At 35.0% G+C, this 19,513-nt stretch overlaps 6 protein-coding genes and 1 non-coding gene across 8 annotated transcripts; 1 reads left to right on the forward strand and 6 right to left on the reverse strand.

Moving 5' to 3' along the window:
- Window positions 1–198: 198 nt before the first annotated feature.
- On the reverse strand, window positions 199–4,688 carry LOC144840601 (acetylserotonin O-methyltransferase-like). 2 transcript variants are annotated; one of them, XM_078696475.1, is made up of 6 exons: window positions 4,515–4,688; window positions 3,096–3,276; window positions 2,173–2,351; window positions 1,615–1,768; window positions 1,269–1,535; window positions 199–1,064 (listed from the first exon to the last, which is right to left on the reverse strand). In XM_078696475.1, the coding sequence occupies exons 1-6, from the start codon at window positions 4,587–4,589 to the stop codon at window positions 865–867; spliced, it is 1,056 nt and encodes a 351-aa protein (XP_078552601.1). In that variant the 5' UTR covers window positions 4,590–4,688; the 3' UTR covers window positions 199–864. The 2 variants fall into 2 exon arrangements, with proteins under 2 accessions (XP_078552601.1, XP_078552600.1); XM_078696474.1 differs by having other exon boundaries at window positions 199–1,067.
- A 478-nt stretch (window positions 4,689–5,166) lies between these two features.
- Window positions 5,167–8,143, reverse strand: LOC144840600 (acetylserotonin O-methyltransferase-like). Its single transcript, XM_078696473.1, has 6 exons — window positions 8,004–8,143; window positions 6,920–7,100; window positions 6,554–6,729; window positions 6,175–6,328; window positions 5,818–6,084; window positions 5,167–5,498 (listed from the first exon to the last, which is right to left on the reverse strand). Exons 1-6 carry the CDS (start codon window positions 8,079–8,081, stop codon window positions 5,278–5,280), a joined length of 1,077 nt encoding a protein of 358 aa, XP_078552599.1. The 5' UTR covers window positions 8,082–8,143; the 3' UTR covers window positions 5,167–5,277.
- Window positions 8,144–8,575: 432 nt separating this feature from the next.
- LOC144840609 (acetylserotonin O-methyltransferase-like) lies at window positions 8,576–10,239 on the reverse strand. The gene is made up of 4 exons (XM_078696487.1): window positions 10,066–10,239; window positions 9,751–9,904; window positions 9,023–9,289; window positions 8,576–8,867 (listed from the first exon to the last, which is right to left on the reverse strand). Exons 1-4 carry the CDS (start codon window positions 10,180–10,182, stop codon window positions 8,647–8,649), a joined length of 759 nt encoding a protein of 252 aa, XP_078552613.1. The 5' UTR covers window positions 10,183–10,239; the 3' UTR covers window positions 8,576–8,646.
- A 581-nt stretch (window positions 10,240–10,820) lies between these two features.
- Window positions 10,821–11,965, reverse strand: LOC144840221 (acetylserotonin O-methyltransferase-like). Its single transcript, XM_078695959.1, has 2 exons — window positions 11,778–11,965; window positions 10,821–11,018 (listed from the first exon to the last, which is right to left on the reverse strand). Exons 1-2 carry the CDS (start codon window positions 11,850–11,852, stop codon window positions 10,830–10,832), a joined length of 264 nt encoding a protein of 87 aa, XP_078552085.1. The 5' UTR covers window positions 11,853–11,965; the 3' UTR covers window positions 10,821–10,829.
- Window positions 11,966–13,244: 1,279 nt separating this feature from the next.
- Window positions 13,245–14,988, reverse strand: LOC144840225 (large ribosomal subunit protein mL62-like). The gene is made up of 6 exons (XM_078695964.1): window positions 14,757–14,988; window positions 14,472–14,508; window positions 14,282–14,341; window positions 14,087–14,169; window positions 13,811–13,980; window positions 13,245–13,385 (listed from the first exon to the last, which is right to left on the reverse strand). The coding sequence occupies exons 1-6, from the start codon at window positions 14,919–14,921 to the stop codon at window positions 13,301–13,303; spliced, it is 600 nt and encodes a 199-aa protein (XP_078552090.1). The 5' UTR covers window positions 14,922–14,988; the 3' UTR covers window positions 13,245–13,300.
- A 227-nt stretch (window positions 14,989–15,215) lies between these two features.
- Window positions 15,216–15,297, forward strand: Trnal-aag (transfer RNA leucine (anticodon AAG)). Its single transcript has one exon. It is a non-coding gene; the product is annotated as a tRNA-Leu (tRNA).
- A 1,096-nt stretch (window positions 15,298–16,393) lies between these two features.
- LOC144839300 (G2/mitotic-specific cyclin-B-like) lies at window positions 16,394–19,217 on the reverse strand. The gene is made up of 7 exons (XM_078694616.1): window positions 19,086–19,217; window positions 18,220–18,372; window positions 18,045–18,128; window positions 17,597–17,926; window positions 17,270–17,506; window positions 16,878–17,126; window positions 16,394–16,742 (listed from the first exon to the last, which is right to left on the reverse strand). The coding sequence occupies exons 1-7, from the start codon at window positions 19,110–19,112 to the stop codon at window positions 16,647–16,649; spliced, it is 1,176 nt and encodes a 391-aa protein (XP_078550742.1). The 5' UTR covers window positions 19,113–19,217; the 3' UTR covers window positions 16,394–16,646.
- Between the last annotated feature and the right edge of the window lie 296 nt (window positions 19,218–19,513).

A 19,513-nucleotide genomic window follows, 5' to 3' on the forward strand; every position in this document is an offset into this window, starting at 1 on the left:
CCATAACACCGATATTTTTTTTATACTTTCACAATCGTTTCTGCTTGTAAGTTTGTACCTATATTGTAGTATAGGTTGTTATCCGTGTTTTCTGGTATTTGCATCGCCGATCTCGCAAAATACACAATAAGTGCTTTAATCCGAGCTGACCAATAAGATAGTAAAACCATGTTACTTTTTTGTATGTAAACTATTTTATTTTCCGTTAAAACACTGCCACACAATACACAACCTTGACATTGGCACGCGTGATGATTACAACTTGGAACCGTTTGCACCAATTCTATATCTAACCAAAGTAGCAATATTAAAGAGGGCTGGCTTATCGGTCCGTAGCAAATGAATAATTGTTCAAATGTCATTATCTCCCAGGGTCGCACTGGTACAGAAATTAGGCAGCATTTGTGTTGTCTAACACCATCACACTTATCACAGGTAGATATTACACTGCAACATCCGATTCTCAGTGCTGTCTCCACATACTAGGCCTAATTATTTCCGAAGTATCATAGGAAAATGTGGTAATACAGCATCTAATTTATATCACATGTGGTGCCTGTGTCATGTAGGCCTAAGGTTAGGTTAAGGGTTAGGTACTATATACTATATACATGTGAAACACATGTGATGTTATATTACCAAATATTCCTATAATACTTCGGAAATAGATACAGTTACAGTACCGAGAATCGACTGTTCTAACTAGCTAACGGACGCTCTGAGTTCTCCGGGCCTGTTCTAATGTTCATCCAAAAATAAAATACATGCATAAAAACATTACATTAAGCTAACATATTTAAATAATAGATAAACATGAAGGCAAATAAAAGGCAATTAAACATTATACCAAGCAGCTTTTTACATTTATGGTTTTTTAGCTATCATTGCATGAAAACTGCTATATCCCGCAACAAATTTGCATTTAAAATCAACAAATCCATGTTGTTCCAATAATAGACGGTACTCTGTCTCGGTTCTTTCTCTTCCAGACATTTCAATCATCATCTGAACGTTGTAGCGTAAAGTTTGTAGAGGACCAGTTTTAGTTTCGTTCATTATAAGTTCTGCTATCAAAACAGCACCACCCAAAAAGAACAAACATTATGATGTCGATACAGAGCAGACCATAATGCATAGTATTATTTTGGGAAGATTGTATCGGCTGTATAATACAATATATAGTATTGTTTGGACACAACCTGTTTCACACATTTATCCGGACACAACTGTGCCGGCTGAGAATAAAAATAACTTCTAATATTAATTACCAGATTTCAAAGATTTAAAGGTCTTGTCCAGCAGTTTATGCACTTTCTCATCTGGCCAATCGTGAAGAATTCTGGCAAAAGTATACAAGCCAGCTGGAGGAAATTCATCTTGAAAGAAATCTCCAGCAACAAACTTGACATTGTGTCTTTCAGTTTCGTCAGGTGTTATTTTCTGTGCCGCTTCTACAGCAGTGGCCAAGTCAAACACTGTGACCGTCACGTTTGGATATTCAGAGGCTAATGCGTATGCTAATGCACCGGAACCACCTGTATATAAAGAATTGTTGAACTTAGTGATGTAACTAAAAATAACATACCAAATGTTCAGATACCGAAAAGCCCCTACCTCCTAAATCACATATCTCACAGAAAGGTGAAAGGTCAAATGCTTTTGCCACTCCTGGAGACGTAATTGAAGATAACTGGTGCATATACTGTAGGAAAGTTGCTGAGTAATCGTTGTCAGTTTCATAAAGACTTTCGAATGTCTCCAATGTCATCTAAACAAAAAAGGAAGAGAACATTGATGTTGACAGGACGTATGTGCATTTAGTGGTGGAATATGTGCTAAAAATACTGGTACACAATGAAGAACATTCTGCTGATCTGTCTGGTAGGCCTAGTACTTGTGAAATTGTCACGGCAAAATGTCCGGATCTCTGCGGGGTTTTCAAATAAGTATTAAATGTATAAAATTTAACACGTATCCGTAATTTATGACCTCTATCATTTTCGTAATTTATGACCTCTATCATTTAATAAAATAATAATAAATATTGTAGTATTTTATAGATCGTAACAAGCCAATCTAATTAAATATACCTGCACGTTTGAAGAACGGTCAATGACGTGACTGACTCAATCAACTTGTCCAACACATCATAAGCTGAAACTCAACACCTACCTCAAAACCAAATGCATTTTTGTAAGCCTCTGTGTTGCTGCCGCTCTTGATCGTTGTCATCAAATGCTGGTACAAGGGATACTGGGTACGGGAAGCATGTATAATAGCCGCTACCATATTATTAGGCTTACTTGATTGGAGAACTTCTGCAATCTCGGGATAATTGCTGTAAATTGCTACTATCAAAACATTAACAACTAGAGGGTACTCCGAGAGTACAAACCTTCGCCTACTGTAAAATTCCCCTACATAAAATGCCCCCTGAATTTTTTTTTTTTAATTGTTTTTATTAGTTCTAAGTGTAAATATGTTAACTGCACACTACAAAGTTGTGGATGACAGTGTGGTGTAGTGGTTATGTATCCAGCCTCTCACAGTTGAGATCGCTGGTTCGAGTCCCACTGAGGTTTTTTTTTTTAATTATTTTTTTATTTCTTTGTTTTTTTGTTTTTTGTGGACCTTGATCTTTGACCCTGACCCTTCAAAATTTAACCACAATTATATGATGTGTCATTGATCATTGTGGCTAAGTTTGGTGAGAATCGGATAAAAACTGTGGTCTCTAGACAGTAAAATAGTTTTTTGTTAGTTGTGACCTTGACCTATGACCTTTTCCTCTCAAATTCGAACTCGTCCGAGCTTTTTGGTCATAGATCATTGTTGCCAAATTTGGTGAGAATCGGATAAAAACTGTGGCCTCCAGGCTGTTCACAAACACACACACAAACACACACACACACAAACATACAGGGGTGAAAACATAACCTCCTTGGCGGAGGTAATGACATTTGCTATTGATAGAACTTTTCTCTAGCGCAGTGTAACACTACGAAATATTACTCCTAGGAAGCCCATGGGTTAGCCTGAAAAAGGAGTTCCACAAGCCTCACATTTATGGGTTTACGTAAATTGTACTTGCTTACCAGTTTTAGATTCAGATCTAAAATCTTTTTTAATAAGTTTTAATCCAGCAGCGTAATCGAGAATTCTTTCTGTTGCGTCCAGATTCAGTTTCTTCTTGTTGGCTATTTCATTGGCTGTCATTCCATTTTGATGAATCGCAAGAAGATCATACAACTGCAGTTCAGTTGTCACAAACAACACCTACAAATGTAAAACGAGTTATACCGTATTCAAAATTGATGGTTTGGATGAAAGGGTTTTTTTGGCCTTGTTTTAAAAATGTATATTAAGCCTACCTATTTAATAACAAGGCCAACAGCCATTAAGTCACGTGCTACAATGCATAGTGATACCGGACCGACAGACAGACCGACAGACAGACCGACCGACCGACCGACATAGTGAACTATACTGACCGAAATTACTGAACATGTTTAAAAATGTTGAAATGTTTAAAAACATTTATATTTTTTTGATTTACACGTGCGTAGCCTGTCACTTTTGACGTGCTCGTATAACGTAATTTCGAGTTGAAAAGTAAGTCAAGAAAACAGAAATCGGGCAAAAAGAGTGCGCAATAACATTTAACGCGCAGTGCGCGCGCAAAAACCTGCGCACTCATGGCAATTTTGTAAACGCTTAAAATTGCCTGAAACGTACTCTTATTTCATCGAAAATAAATTTTGAAAATTTTAAGCGTGCGTACGCATGCGTTACATGCGCTACGCACGTAATTGTATTGCCATATGATGATTCATGCCCTGAAATTTATGAGTACCAAATTTTATTTAATTGTGATTCATGGTTGTGAAGATATAATTACAAACGTGATTTCGTTAAATCGTGCGTAGACCGCGTAATTTTTTATTGCGCACCGTGAAAACATAACCACATCGATTCCTGGCCATAAGGAATATTCTGTGAAAAATTGACTTAGCTAGATTAAACTGATATCAAGATAAGGTCAGAAAGCGATAAAACGCATAGTGATACCGGACAGACAGACCGACAGACAGACAGACCAACCGACCGACATAGTGAACTATAGAGTCGCGTCCACGCGACTAAAAATCGTCTTAGATGAGCTAGGATTGAATAGTTTAGTTCGGATCCAAACTGATCCAACTATCTACTCTTTTCAAAATAAATTAAACAAAAGCAGGCCGATGTAGAGACATAGTTCACTGTAATATTTATATAGTATAGGCCTTATTTTCAGATGATTTTATGTAGGCATGTTATGTATGTATGGTGTTAACAAATATTGTGTTGATCTGGGGCTTCGCGGATAAATCAAGTTGAACTTGAACTTAGTCGTTAGCCTAACAAACACCAACAAATTGAAATCAAGAAGACACCAAAATAGATCAATATTCTTAATTTGCATTACAGAAATATAATATAATTCACCCATGTATACGCATAGTCAATATACAAACCTGTGATTTTTGAAAACCGGTGTAGATATCCAGTAAAAGTGAAGGCCACAGTGTTGACCTTGTTTCGTTGTCCATCGCCAATTGTCAGTTCGGCCTCTTTCAAAAACTTATGAATTTATACAAGCTCGTATTAATTATAAAGGTACCAGCAGGATAAACAACCACCGACGAGACGCGATTATGAAACAGGATTAAATCCTTAAAGTAGTAAATTAAATAAGGAGGATGTTACTCCCTGTGAAGTAATGGCATTTTTGTCGATAAAACGCCAATGAGGGCGTGTGGCGCAGGGTGTTGGACTACTGGTGGTGAGACCGAGGTTCGAATCCAACCCTCGCCGCATTGCTTGTATCCTTAGGTAAGATACTTTACTTACGTTTGCCTCTCTCCACCCAGGTGTATAAATGGGTACCCTGTTTGATCCAAAAAAATGACGGGTAATAATGTTCAGCGCTTCGAGGTTTCACAACATTAGGCGCTATATAAATCCAGGATATTATTATATTATTATTAATACGCGCGTCGTAGGCGTAGTCACGTTAAAAGACAAGTCACTTAATTCCTAACTGACCAATCAGCTTGCAAACAACATAAAGTGAATATTCTTCTTTTGTAAGCTATTTTTTATTTAGCAACACCACAGAGACCAAATATACTATAAGCCTCAACCTTGTAAGAGGGCTAATGCAATCTATAACAAACATTCTACTGCTTAAAATATAACCCTAAACAAAAAGCTTTACCAAGCAAATACTAACAGTGTCTAAGGTTTTTTAGCTATTATAGCATGGTAGCTGCTGTATCCCTCAACAAATTTGCATTCAAAATCAACAAATCCATGTTTTTCCAATAATAGACGGTACTCTGTCTCAGTTCTTTGTCTTCCAGATCGTTCAATCATCATCTGAACGTTGGCGCCTAGTGGGTATAGAGGACCAGTTTTAGTTTCGTTCATTAGAAGTTCTGCTATCAAAATAGCACCCCCTGTTTAAAAGAAAAATAACGTAGATAACATGTTAATTAGGTGTTAAAAAATTATATTCTGAATATTTTGAACCAAAATTAATTCTCTAAACGTTTTTCAAAATACAGGTGGTTAATTAATAATTATGCAAATTAGGCTCCGTTTGACAAAAAATGTCCAAACGTTGATAATGTGTTTTGTAGCGTCGAAAAAACACATTTTACGAGGCCTTTTCGAAATTTCCATTTCACGTGAACAAATGCACGGTGCTGTTTGACAATCAATAATAAATTCATAACTATATATTAATTTATAGAAGGCCTGCCTAATAACAATTACCAGATTTCAAAGATTTAAAGGTCTTGTCCAGTAGTTGGTGTACTTTCTCATCTGGCCAATCTTGAATAGTTCTGGCAAAAGTATACAAGCTAGCTGGAGGAAATTCATCTTGAAAGAAATCTCCAGAAACAAACTTGACCTTTTGTCTTTCAGTTTCGTCAGGTGTTATTTTCTGTGCCGCTTCTACAGCACTGGCCAAGTCAAACACTGTGACCATCGCGTCTGGATATTCAGAGGCTAAAGCGTATGCTAATGCACCGGAACCACCTGTATATAAAGGAGAAAATGGTGCTTTGAAAGTAGTGCTAAAATTAAAAATTAACACCCCAAACGGTTTGGATATCGAAAAGCTCCTACCTCCTAAATCGCATATCTCACAGAAAGGTGAAAGGTCAAATGCTTTTGCCACACCTGGAGATGTAATTGAAGATAACTGGTGCATAAACTGTAGGAAAGTTTCTGGATAATCTTTATCAAATTCATAAAGATGTTCGCATATCTCCGTGTTCACCTAAAATAGAAAAGAAAATCACTGTATTAGTAGGTAACACAGGTGGACAGTCAACATTTATGTTATACTTTGCAGCACATCAATAATAATACTTGGTTCACGGTGTCTCTCTCTCAAATTAGAAAATACAACCAGATTCTGCAACTGTTACTAGATACATATCTTAACGGACTATCGCTAGTCATTGAGATAAAAGTCTGGTGTAAAACACAATATATTTCTTACCTCAAAACCAAATGCTTTTTTATAAGTTTCTGTGTTTTTGCCGCTCTTGATCATTGTAATCAAATGCTGGTACAAGGGGTACTGAATACGTGAAGCATACTTAATAGCCGCTACCATATTATTAGGCTTACTGGATTGGAGAACTTCTGCAATTTCGGGATAGTTGCTGTAAATTGCTATATTAAATAAATATCAAGAAATAACCAGAGTGACATGTTTCGATATAACATTCCTTCAACCATCATGCTCAAGCGCGGCGTATGTTAATTACCCCACCCCTTACACAATATTGTTCTTTGGTGAGTAGCCCGAAAAGGCAAACCTCACATGACTAGGTCTGTATGATGTATATATACGTTTACTTACCAGTTTTAGATTCAGATCTAAAATCTTTTTTAATAAGTTTTAATCCAGCAGCGTAATCGAGAATTCTTTCTGTTGCGTCCAGATTCAGTTTCTTCTTGTTGGCTATTTCATTGGCTGTCATTCCATTTTGATGAATCGCAAGAAGATCATACAACTGCAGTTCAGTTGTCACAAACAACGCCTAAAATAAGTCGAATATTAAAGAATATTTCAAAAAAACATTGTGATGGAATTCAACCTTATGAAAAAACCTTGTTGATCTTTCTTTTTATTTTAAAGGAGGAAGGTTTTGATTTGTCTATTTGGCCTTAGTATAGCCTACATTTGTCTATTTGGTCTTAATATAGCCTACATTGATGTATGTAATTCTAATGTTGGTTATCTTCAATAGAATATACAATTTAGTCCATGAGCAAGGATTAAAGTTGCTTAAACAATGACATTTTTTTATATGAGTGTGGCCGAGCGGTTAAGACAGTGGAACCGTAATCCATAGCCATAACATCGGTAAGGGTTCAAAGCTCACTCCACCATGGTTCTGGTGGTAGAACAATTCTTCTCGGATAAGGACTATAAACCGTAGGTCCAGTGTACATCTGGCTCATGTGCACTTTAAAGAACCTAGTACATCTTTCGAGACGAGTAGGGGGTTACCCCGGTGTACTAGTTCATATACACACACTGTCGTGGACAGACGTAATGGCGCCGTAGTTGGCTGCCGATGACACGATGTGACCCTTAGGGGAGAGGAATGTTGTTGAAAAGATGCGCCTTTGATCACTTGTTGCTGGAATTGGCGCTTTACAAATTCGTATATATTATTATTATATATTATATTATATAACATTTGGCAAAGAATGCTACACATCATTTGGAGAATGAAAAGAACCAATGCCAGTATACTGCAAGAAGTAAACTCAAAGAATAATCTGCTAAACAATAAACTAAAAAAAGAAAAGACACTTATGCGAGGAAAAATCGAAGGCGCTCGGATTGAAGACCGACTACTGGGCCATTCATCGGTTCAGTCACGGGTCGTCAGCCATGGTGGAGTCGAATGAATGATGAAAGAAAAAAAACAAACCTGTGATTTTTGAAAACCGGTGAAAATATCCAATACAAGTGGAGGCGGCCACAGTGTTGACTTAGTTTCGTTGTTCATTGTACACTATAACTATAATAACACTCCGATAAATTGGCACAAACGCGCAAACACAGTAATTAATACAGTGGCACTATTTATAATTGTGCAGCATGAGGACAATGGCTTCGGCAATCGTTTCGGTAACCATACCGTTAAATAAAAACGAATACCGTCACATTTGAGCGGTTTTAATGATTCACGGACACTATTTTTTATTTTATTATGAGGATATTTTTGCTGGTCGATTGTATTATAGTTATCAGGTGATTTGTGATCACAAACACGTCCGATGAATACAGTATAAACCAGACGTTTTTTAACTGTTCCGAACTTACAATAAAATTGCTAAAACGGGTTACTTTGTATGTAGACTATTTTTATTTTCCACTAAAACAACAAAGAAGTGTACCTTGACATTAGGCAGGCACACGAGATAATTATAAATAACTTGAACAATTTACACTAATCTAACAAAAATCGCATTTCACTATCTCCCTCGTACTGTGGTACGGAAACAGGCAGAATTTGTGTTTTCTGAACATCATTTTGCAAACAGGTTGTGTTATTTACCAGTTTGTTGTATTTAAGGTTTTTTAGCTATCATCGCATGAAAACTGCTGTATCCCGCAACAAATTTGCATTCAAAATCAACAAATCCATGTTGTTCTAATAATAGACGGTACTCTGTCTCAGTTCTTTCTCTTCCAGACATTTCAATCATCATCTGAACGTTGCCGCGTAGTGTGTGGAGTGGACCAGTTTTAGTTTCGTTCATTAAAAGTTCTGCTACCAAAACAGCACCCCCTGTAAAAAAAGAACAAATTATATAACATCATGATGTCGATGGGAAGATTGTATCGGCTGTATATATAGTGTGATGTGAACACAACCCGTTTCACTCATTTATGCGGACACACCTGGGCCGGATAAGAAAAAAAATATTGGCTAATAATAGTTACCAGATTTCAAAGATTTAAAGGTCTTGTCCAGCAGTTGGTGCACTTTCTCATCTTTCCAATCGTGAAGAATTCTTGCAAAAGTATACAAGCCAGCTGGAGGAAATTCATCTTGAAAGAAATCTCCAGCAACAAACTTGACCTTTTGTCTTTCAGTTTCGTCAGGTGTTATTTTCTGTGCCGCTTCTACAGCAGTGGCCAAGTCAAACACTGTGACCGTCGCGTTTGGATATTCAGAGGCTAATCCATATGCTAATGCCCCAGATCCACCTGTATAAAAGAATCAATTGTTCCAATCATTGATCATGGCACAGTAAAAAGCGAGCGAAATAAATAAATAACTTAAGCCTTGTCTTAAGTAGCAAACTTTGCAACTCGGAACTTGCTCGAATTTACAAACTAAAGTTTTGCTAGTGTAGACATCTACAAACTAGTTCTCTGTAGTTTTCTGAAGTTTTTCTACTGGTTTATATTTGTAAATTTTAGCAAATTGTGTCCTTTTATTCCTCAAGGTTGCTAGTCTGAACTAGCCTCCTACGCTAACAAAATTTACCGACTTTTTGTTTCCAAACTCTGATTTCGAAAACTAAAGTTATTGAAGACTGCAGACTTGTTTTGCCAATGTTTAATTGGTCTACACTATACACAACTTTAGTCTTGACAAAGTTTGCTCAAGTTTGCAAACAAGGTTTGCCAGTGGAGACACCTGTTTTATAACCAACAAAATCTACCTCCTAAATCACATATCTCACAAAAAGGTGAAAGGTCGAATGCTTTTGCCACTCCTGGAGACGTAATTGAAGATAACTGGTGCATAAACTGTTGGAAAGTTGCTGAGTAATCTTTGTCAGTTTCATACAGTTTTTCGAAGGTCTCCGAGGTCATCTAAATAAAAATGAAAGGGGAAATTGTTGATGTGTTCTTGTTCAAACCCATATACAATTTGTATATCAGTAAATCCGCATTGTCGCAAACTCTGTTTTAGGGTTTGTTTCGAATGTCTGGTGTTACTGTGTTTTGGCTATATTATACAATACATTTCTTACCTCAAAACCAAATGCATTTCTGTAAGCTTCTGTGTTGCGGCCACTTTTGATCGTTGTCATCAAATGCTGGTACAATGGGTACTGAGTACGGGAAGCATGCATAATAGCCGCTACCATATTATTAGGCTTACTTGATTGGAGAACTTCTGCAAACTCGGGATAATTGCTGTAAATTGCTACTATTAAAAATATTAGAAATAAACAATGACGTTTCAATTTCAAGCCTTTTTGTAAACTTTCTTTCGCAATTCAGTTTCCATGAAATTATTATGTTTGTTGTTTGTACTGTATTTGTTTTTTTTTTAAATATATTTTGATATTAAATTTCAAGGACCGTGTAATTACCGTGACACGGTCCCATTGCTCATGTAAATATTGATTACGTAATATTTATTACATTTTTGTTGAGACACTTACGTTTGAAACAGTTGAACTCACTGCAATCAAATGTAACAAAAAGTAGGCCTATAGGCATAATATATTTTTAACACGTTAATATGGCACTCAAATGTGATGCGGTCAGTGTTTCTGTGAGTGTCGTATTCTTAGAAAGTAAGTTTCCCAAAAAGAAAGTTAAACACGCCTCACATTAATTACATCCATGGTACGAGTAAGCCTAAGCTTGTTTTCCATAAGTGGGTTTTTTTTGCGCAAACTGACAGCGTTGACTACTATATGAACATGCACATTCTTATTATTTTCAACTATTTTTGTGACTTGAAAAAAAATGCCTAACTAATCAGAATATAATGATTACAGTTTGTTTACTTACCAGTTTTAGATTCAGATCTAAAATCCTTTTTAATAAGTTTTAATCCAGCAGCGTAATCGAGAATTCTTTCTGTTGCGTCCAGATTCACTTTCTTCTTGTTGGCTATTTCATTGGCTGTCATTCCATTTTGATGAATCGCAAGAAGATCATACAACTGCAGTTCAGTTGTTACAAACAACACCTAAAATCAATTAAAAAAATATTCCAAAACATTGCGAATAAAATTCAATTAGGCCATGAATAGATTTTATCATTTTGACCATGAATTGTATTGTTGTTGAATATTCCCGGTTTTAACGTCACTTAAGCAATATCCACTTTGACCAAAAATTGGATCGAGAAAAATATGAAAACGGTAATTTAACTGTTTATTTTGTCTTTGAGATGCAATCATGTTTTTGTCTAGCCGGGAAGTAAATCACTTTATTAAAACTTCAAAATGGCATATCCAAAGTCTGAATCTATTAATCTTCAATTTTCATGATTTAAATAAATCTAGATGACAGGAATTTATTTTACGTTCAGTGTACATGTATGATAGATACAGTATTCCATAAATGGGGTTCTTTGTAAATAAAAGATGTCCAAAAGTAAAATGACACTTCTATAATATTAGGCCTATAGTTATTGTGAAATATATCTCTCTGATGTGCAGTTTTTTTAGAACAAGTTAATAGTGAATAAATGGAAATGGCATAGTTCAGCCATTTTTGCATGATCGTCAAAATAATACATGCATCTATTAATATTGAAACGAGTAGTGTTATTTATTAAATGTATCTCATTTCTCCACACTTAGAACAATATAATTTTGTTTAAAACTCCTATTCAGCGGACATCCTATGGATGCTGTGTTGGGTCGCAAAGATATCTCCTTATAAATAATAAATAAATAAATAATAAATAAATATAAAATAGGGATTCTGCTGTAATTACAAACCTGTGATTTTTGAAAACCGGTGTAGATATCCATTACCAGTTGAGGCCACAGTGTTGACTTTGTTTCGTTGTCCATTGCTGGCTCAATCAAAGCAATACGGTCAGAGTACGTTGTACTGTATGGTCTTAAGATCGATACGCCCGCGTCTCTTATAGTACGAATGCAATTGCAATCAATCTTTCAAAAGATTGAAGAGCCACACCTGACCGCATAAATGTAGATAACAAAAATTACTATTCAATTGAGTTATAAACCTACCAGTACAATTCAATATTCGTTATAAACAGTGGCCGATTTTAAGAGTGGCCGGGCTTAATTACGGCAATTGTTTGTCGGCAGAAAACCTTTCACACCTAATTTACGTTCATTAATTCATAATGGTATATTTACCATCTTCAAAGTAATTATCAGTGAAACTGAATTGCGATAGATATTTACTTGATGAAATGTGAAGCAATGTATAAAATACAAACTGACAAAGTGGAAATCCCAATTCACATCAAAACCACAAAAGAAAATTACCAGGCAAGTCTGTCATTCGCACATGAGATGGTACATATATATTTTAATTTGTTGTACCAGCCGAAAAGTTGACATATATCCCTTATTCTATGTAAAATTGTCGTAATTAAGTGTTTTTGAGTTGTTGTAATTGTCTTTGTATCTGTTAAAAAAGCTGTAAGTGGCGGATTTGTTTCTGCTTTTGTTTCTGGTTTTAAAAATAAAATAATAAATAGAATAAAAAAAAATAAAAACTTCTTTCATGTCTCATTTATTTATCATTCTTTTAAAGATTGGTTCTCACTAGCTTTGAGCAATCGCGCCACGACGGATGATTATCTCATTGCTTTTTCGGGACGCAACGCAAGGACGACGCAACGTAAGGACGACGCAACGCAAGGACTGGCTGGCGTTGCGTCCAAGTTAGAAGTTTTATGCTTTCATTTCAGACGTATGTAAGCCGATATCGTAACTGGATGGAAATATCATTAGGTCTGAGAGTATAATAGAATATAATTTTTCTATCAAAAATGTATTTCAAGGATATTAAGGTATTTAAGGCCCATTTACAGTAGGACGATAACGATCAACGATAAATATATATTTTTCAAACATAAAACAAAAGAAATCTAAAGTTTAAGTTTTTATCCTAGAACAATAGGATAACCATGCCTTTGATTAAATAATATTTTCAAACGTCCAATCAAATGACGTCATGATTAGTAGGAGAAATAATGTCCTGATACGATTTTATTGTTTTTATTGATCATGACGTCATTTGAATGGATTTTTTAAAACATTAATTTAATAAATGACAGCATAGATGATTATAATATAGTAGTAGAACGAAAGCTTTTCTAATTTCTTTTGTTTTATGTAAGAAAAATGCCTGTTTATTTATCGTCGATCGTTATCGTCCTAGTGTAAACGGGCCATACTATACAAAAAAATAATGCAACTGCAAAATCATGCATATTGATAATTAATAATATCAATTTATTTATTAAACAACTTTGTCTTAACTAATCTACGTAAACTTTACGATCCATTTTCTTTGTAGAATGAATCTTCTTTTCTCGTAACCGTTCTCTATGATTCCTTTCAACCCTGCCGAAATAAAAAAAATAAAAGAAAAAAAGTTAGCAATGCATAGGCGGATCCAGGGGCTTGGTTTGTCACTTGGACGCAACACAAGGGTTTAAGCGTGCCAAAAGCGAGAACCATGCTACTCACATTTTGAACATTGTAATGCAAAAGATAAAACATCTGTCTACACTATCAAACTAGTTTGACAAAAAAGTGTGGTATGGCTAAATATGGTAGTGATATGATGTCATCGTCTCCATATATGGGCACATTACTAATATTCTCTACTGAACCACTTTGGAAATCAATGCTTTAGCACTGAAAGTGTCATTCAGTATAAAGACAGATTGAATAAATAAATTACTAGGCTCTCGCCCTCACTACCTCAACAAGTGAATCAATACATTATAGTAGGGTGACATGAATTCTTAAGAAATGTCTTTTACCTCATACGCAAAACAGCCTTATCTTTCTCCGATGGTTCCTTTGGCTTCCTTGTTACCTCTGCAATTGCAGAACGAATTTTCTCTAGGCAGTCAGAAAAGTTAGTCATTTGTGAACGTGTTCGATCAGACTGCACATAGAATTCACCATTAACAGTTATTTTTGTTTTTTTCTACAGAATGTAAAAATATTAGAAGATACTTATTTATACATTAATGTCCAAGACCTTCTTTCATATTAATTTCACACCAGTATTCATTTATTACAACAAAAATTACCTTTTCTAATAATTTATTTTGTATATGCTTTGGTAACCAATCAGATTCTTCAACCTTAAACCGTACTTCTACTTTTGTATTTACTGGAAATATAAGTAAAAATCAAATTAGTACTCTAGAAACAAAGAAGATAACTATAGTCAATCAAATGTTATTTAAAAATTATTATGTAATGAAAATTGTTTACCAACGTACCTTTGTTTACATTCTGTCCACCAGGACCACTGCTTTTACTATTTTTTACAGTTAGTTTGGCTGTAAATAAGATAAGAGGAAGACAATTAATTTATCTAGGCCTGTACCTATAATAATAAATAACGTCATAATAGTTATTTTATGTTCTTATATAAAGCCTAGTCCTTACAAATAATACATTTATACTTACAAACAGGAATATAGCCCGAGAATGGTTCATTTTCATCCTTAAAAAATAAATTTGGTTACAGTAAAAACAGTAAAAGATAAAAAAGATTTTTAAAAATTAAATTAATATCTGAAAAAAACCCACAGGGCCGTTTCGAGGAATTGGCCCAACTAGAAAACCTAAAATTATATAGAACGTCGTGTGAAAAAGATATTTTTCGTTTGATTTTTAATAGAAAGTAGAAATGTGATATTAGGAGCGAAACGACTATTAAAATAAGCCAACCACGATTCCAATCACTTTTACCTCACGACAACCTCCTTCTTGAACTTCGTAGGGTACTGTAATATCTATCGTGCTCTCTGGATACAGTTTATCAAGACTGTATGCACTTTTGAAATTACGGATTGGAAAATAATGAATCGGAGTACGAATAGTTCGACAAAAGCAAGTCAATGGATAGCGAAACATGATGATTTATCAAGAGTTTCAACAGTTTAGCTAGGCCTATACAAAAATGATGGCCTCCTCCCCGCGGGGTGTGTGTTCAGTGAACCGTGAACATAATACACACGCGTACACAACTAATTACATAATTAGCTAATAATGATTAATGTAAACCCCAAAACCCTGCAAATTTGACGACTTGGAATTATTCTAACAATCTATACACTGTATTTAAATAATAACAAAAATTACTTAAATAATTATATGCTATAGTAAGTGGATGAATCTATATTTTATTTTGCACTTTCGAGGCATGTAGGTAGCGTGGCCGAGCGGTCTAAGGCGCTGGTTTAAGGCACCAGTCATTTCGATGGCGTGGGTTCGAATCCCACCGCTGCCAAATATTTTTTACTTTTAGGAACCAAGTAACCAACAATTATACATGTTTTTACATATTAATTAATATTTTTTAATGCTTGATTAGACAATTTTATTTGTACATAAATTTTCACTTGGATAAAAAAAAAACAGCAATCAAACGAAAAATTGTCAAGTGGAGGTTTTAAAATGTAACTACTCTTTTCAATTTGTTAGTAGTGAAATCAGTACTATGTTATGGGTTTTTTTTGCAAAAAAAAGTGCATAACTTTATTAAAACAGCAAAATGGCTCAAAGTCTTTATTTTTCATGTTGGGGGACAATTAACCTTTAATATACCATGAATATACATTACATTACAAAATAAATTTGAACAGTGTGTACAAATTGGATCAAATAAGTACTCAACAGTACCGCTGTACTAGGTTGCTTTGGATTGACTGACGTTTTTTGCCTCAAATTAAATAAGCAATTATTTGCATACGATATGTAAATTTAAAGTTAATTTAAATCCGATATCGGCATTTTTTTACCCCCTAAACATGAGTGTTTGAGAAGCCTTAGAAATTTTTGAAGTTCCCTTGGTTGTACTGAAAGATTGTGAAACTCGGCTATTAATCTTTGTCAAAATATTTTTTCATGCCTTAACTCAGTTTTATATGAATGTCGTTTCCTGTTTTTATATTTCATTGTCTATACATTTTTACAGCTTTTTGGCTATTTGTATCATTGATCGTCTGCTTTTGGACAATAAATATACCTGAAATATTATTTACATATATAAGTTACAGGTTTTTAATTATACAAATACATATCATCATATGCAAATAATTGCTTGTTTAATTTTATAAATATGAAAGAGGCAAAAACCTGGATTCGTCAGTACAGCGGTACTGTTGAGTACTCCTTATTTCTAATTTGTATGAAACCTAATCCTACATGAATATAAATATAGCTATGCTAAATTTCGACATATGCATATGCCATGAAACTAAATTATTGTACAAGTCTTAGATTTCGGATTTTTCCAAGAGCAGAAAATTAGCTGATGGAGCATGGGGCAGGCAAACAAAGAGGATGAGTGGTACAGGAGACACGACAATAAAATCCAAATAAAATATTTTTATAAGAACTTTAATATTAAATTACTATACATTTACAACTAAAACAAGATTGAATATAAAATTACATTTGATACAGGCTATACATAATTTAAAGTGATGATAATACATAATTTGAAATAATATGCCTAACTATATGGCTGGACTATTAAGTCATCGTCAGAATTAAGCGTGGCACGTATAATGGTTTATTTATATAACATGATAAAATTTGTAGAAACCTGCGCAAAATATATTTACACAAGTCATCTTATTCCTCTGCTAGCTGCTTGATTGTTGGCGAGGAAAGTTCAGACAGTGTACTGATCTTGAGAAATTTACTGCTTGAGTATTTTGAACGAACAGCCTGGAAGAATAAAATAATCATATATATTAATAAGATTAATTGAATTTATTTCCAATGGAAATACAAGCAATCCAAGCTATTTCATTTCCGAGCAGGGCCATCTCAATGTATTACTGCACCAATAAAATACTGTACCTGGTATTTTGAAGTGGGTGATTTGTATACTATTGAAGCCATCTTCTTTATAATCGGCCTTAAATAAAATTCAGTGTAGGTGCTGTAATGTATGAGTGTTGGGTTCCATTGGGCATCAGCATCTAGCAGTTTCATAGAGAGACAAAGTGCTGCAGCAGCTATTTCTGAAGGGTTATATTGCACCATCTCATATTCAGGAAGGGTCAGCTCCATCAAGTATTTGGCTAAGGTATGTTTCTTTGGGGTAACCTAAAAAAAAACATGAAGTTTGTTAATTTTGGCCCAATTCTCTAGTTTGGACAGAGTAGAGCTTCAATGTGCTCCCCAAAAACTCATGTGCTTGCTAGTGAACTACACAGAAGGTGCAACCCGTGAAAGGAACGATGTAGCACCTCTCCAGCTTTGGAATTTCTGCGAAGAAAATGAATGCACAAGGGTTTTCCTAATCCGAAGTTGAGGCCGGACAACATTTGAATTTCCATGCTCCTGATTTGGCTTGTGGTGTAAGCATTATCGGTGATGTAGACAAAGTCGTCCATTATAGGTGGGTACATCTCTTCATACTTGCAGGCAATGAACATCGCAGTCACACCAACAAGTTGTAATTTGTCTTTCGAAACTGGTTTTAACTGAAAAAGAAAAATAAATGAAGAGGTAACGCATGTTGAGAATGTGCTACAACTTGAAGTACTTTTATCTTTTATTTTACAGTTATTTACCTCCAAATAGCGGTCAATAAGCTGAACAGCGAGAAAGAGAGTCTCTTGCAGAAGGTGAAAACGAAGATGCACTTGAACTAACCAATCCACAAGGATGGTTCGCATTTTACTGTTGATGCTCTGACCCTCCATATAATCTTTTGTTACTTTAAAAACGCGTTCCAAGTGCCTCATGTAATCATAAATGTCATTAACGTATTCACAGCACAGTTGTGGGTTATCGCCATCATGTTTATCAATGTCCTCTATGTTGATCATCATTTTCTCAGAAAATGCCTGTGCAATTTGACCCATTTCAGTTGTATCCATAGCCTCTGGAGATTTTGGTGCCTAGAAATAGAAAAGCATGAAATATTTAAGGGAAAAAAATCATAAAATCGCAAGGAGACTGGAACAATTTTATTCTATTGCAAGATTTTTTTTTTAAAGATAAAACCACAGTGCTTACAATTTCAGGCTTCATTGTTGCAACTGAAAGTAATGATGATGTGGCTTTTGATTTAGTCATTCGAGCTGGCTTCTTCACCGCCGCCTGCAAAAAAAAAGTGTAAAAACAAATTGAAACATTAGACAAAAAAAAGAGTAGGATCTTATGTAAACTACAATGTAGTTTTTATTCGTACCTTTTCAGCAAGTCTATTCGACTGTCTAGTAACATTGCTAAGGTTTCCGAGAGCTGCTCTTGACTTGACATCACGTGTTGAAACTCGAGTCTTGGCAGCCAGCAATACAAGCCTTGCATTGGACTTGTTTTCATTGTCATTATTGAAAGTATTCTGAAAAAAAAAAAGCAAGAAAAAAAAAAATTTAGGGACTGGCTATACGTACAACGATGGTACGTATAACAACTGTTATCGTACCGCGACGGGCAACCAATTATAGAGCATTTAGATGTCGCATGTTAATCCACATGATTTAGGATTTGCTTTTTTCCGTTCTTTTATTTATGGAAAGGGTTTTTCTGCAAGCCAGCTGTGTGGCGTGTTTGTGATGAGGCTATGGCCTAGAGGTTGTGGGATCGATTCAGCTTGACGACTTTTTTTTTTTTAAATTTAAGAGAGATTTAATATTTATTAGTTTTACACATTGTATGTCCAGCGGCGGCCAACTGCGTTCATCGGTTGTACGTATAACTATCTTTTGTTATACGTCCAGTGGCGGTACGTATATCCTTAGACCTTATCCTTTAATTTATTAATGTGATTGAAAATTTAAAAAAAAAAGATCTTCGGTAGTATGCTAGTTGTAAGCTTGGATCTTAGTAATATTATATATGCCTTGTCTAAAATGGCCGACATCTAGACCAGGGAGATGTAAAATAAATCTCCCTTTCTAGACTATCCTAGCCGCTGCCTAAAAAGGCCGAAGGCCTAGCCTACACCGAAGGAAGGCAAGCCAGCCCAGCAAATAACCAACGGTTTCGGTTAAATCAAAATCAATTTAAAGTTGATTAAAGCACATAATAATAATATAATAACGAAAATCTAACCACTTGAGATCTGGTACGAAGAGCCATTTCTTAGATATAAAGTCTGGATATAGGCCTAACCAATTTTAAACGCAAAAAGACAAACAACTTCCACAACAGATGCACAACTACAGCAAGGTCCGATGTTTAAAGAACTGATCCATCATTGAGCTTGTTCCTTTTAAATACACGCGCGGCTGATCCACGATCAGCGTTGCCAGCGAAAACATTTTATACCAAATTTGTTTAAATAGCAAACCACATTGTTGATAGCGATGTTAATTCATTATTTTTTATTTATCAATCCTTTATCATTGTGTTTAACTAGTATACCAAAATGTTTATTAAAAAACACAGTGCTAATGTTATATTACATTAAATCAAATGTTATTATTATTAATTAATATACAACCATTAGAGATTCATCCATCCATGACAGGCTGCTACAG

Source organism: Antedon bifida, chromosome 4 (genome assembly GCF_963402885.1).
Source record: "Antedon bifida chromosome 4, ecAntBifi1.1, whole genome shotgun sequence".
NCBI classification, from domain to species: Eukaryota; Metazoa; Echinodermata; class Crinoidea; order Comatulida; family Antedonidae; genus Antedon; species Antedon bifida.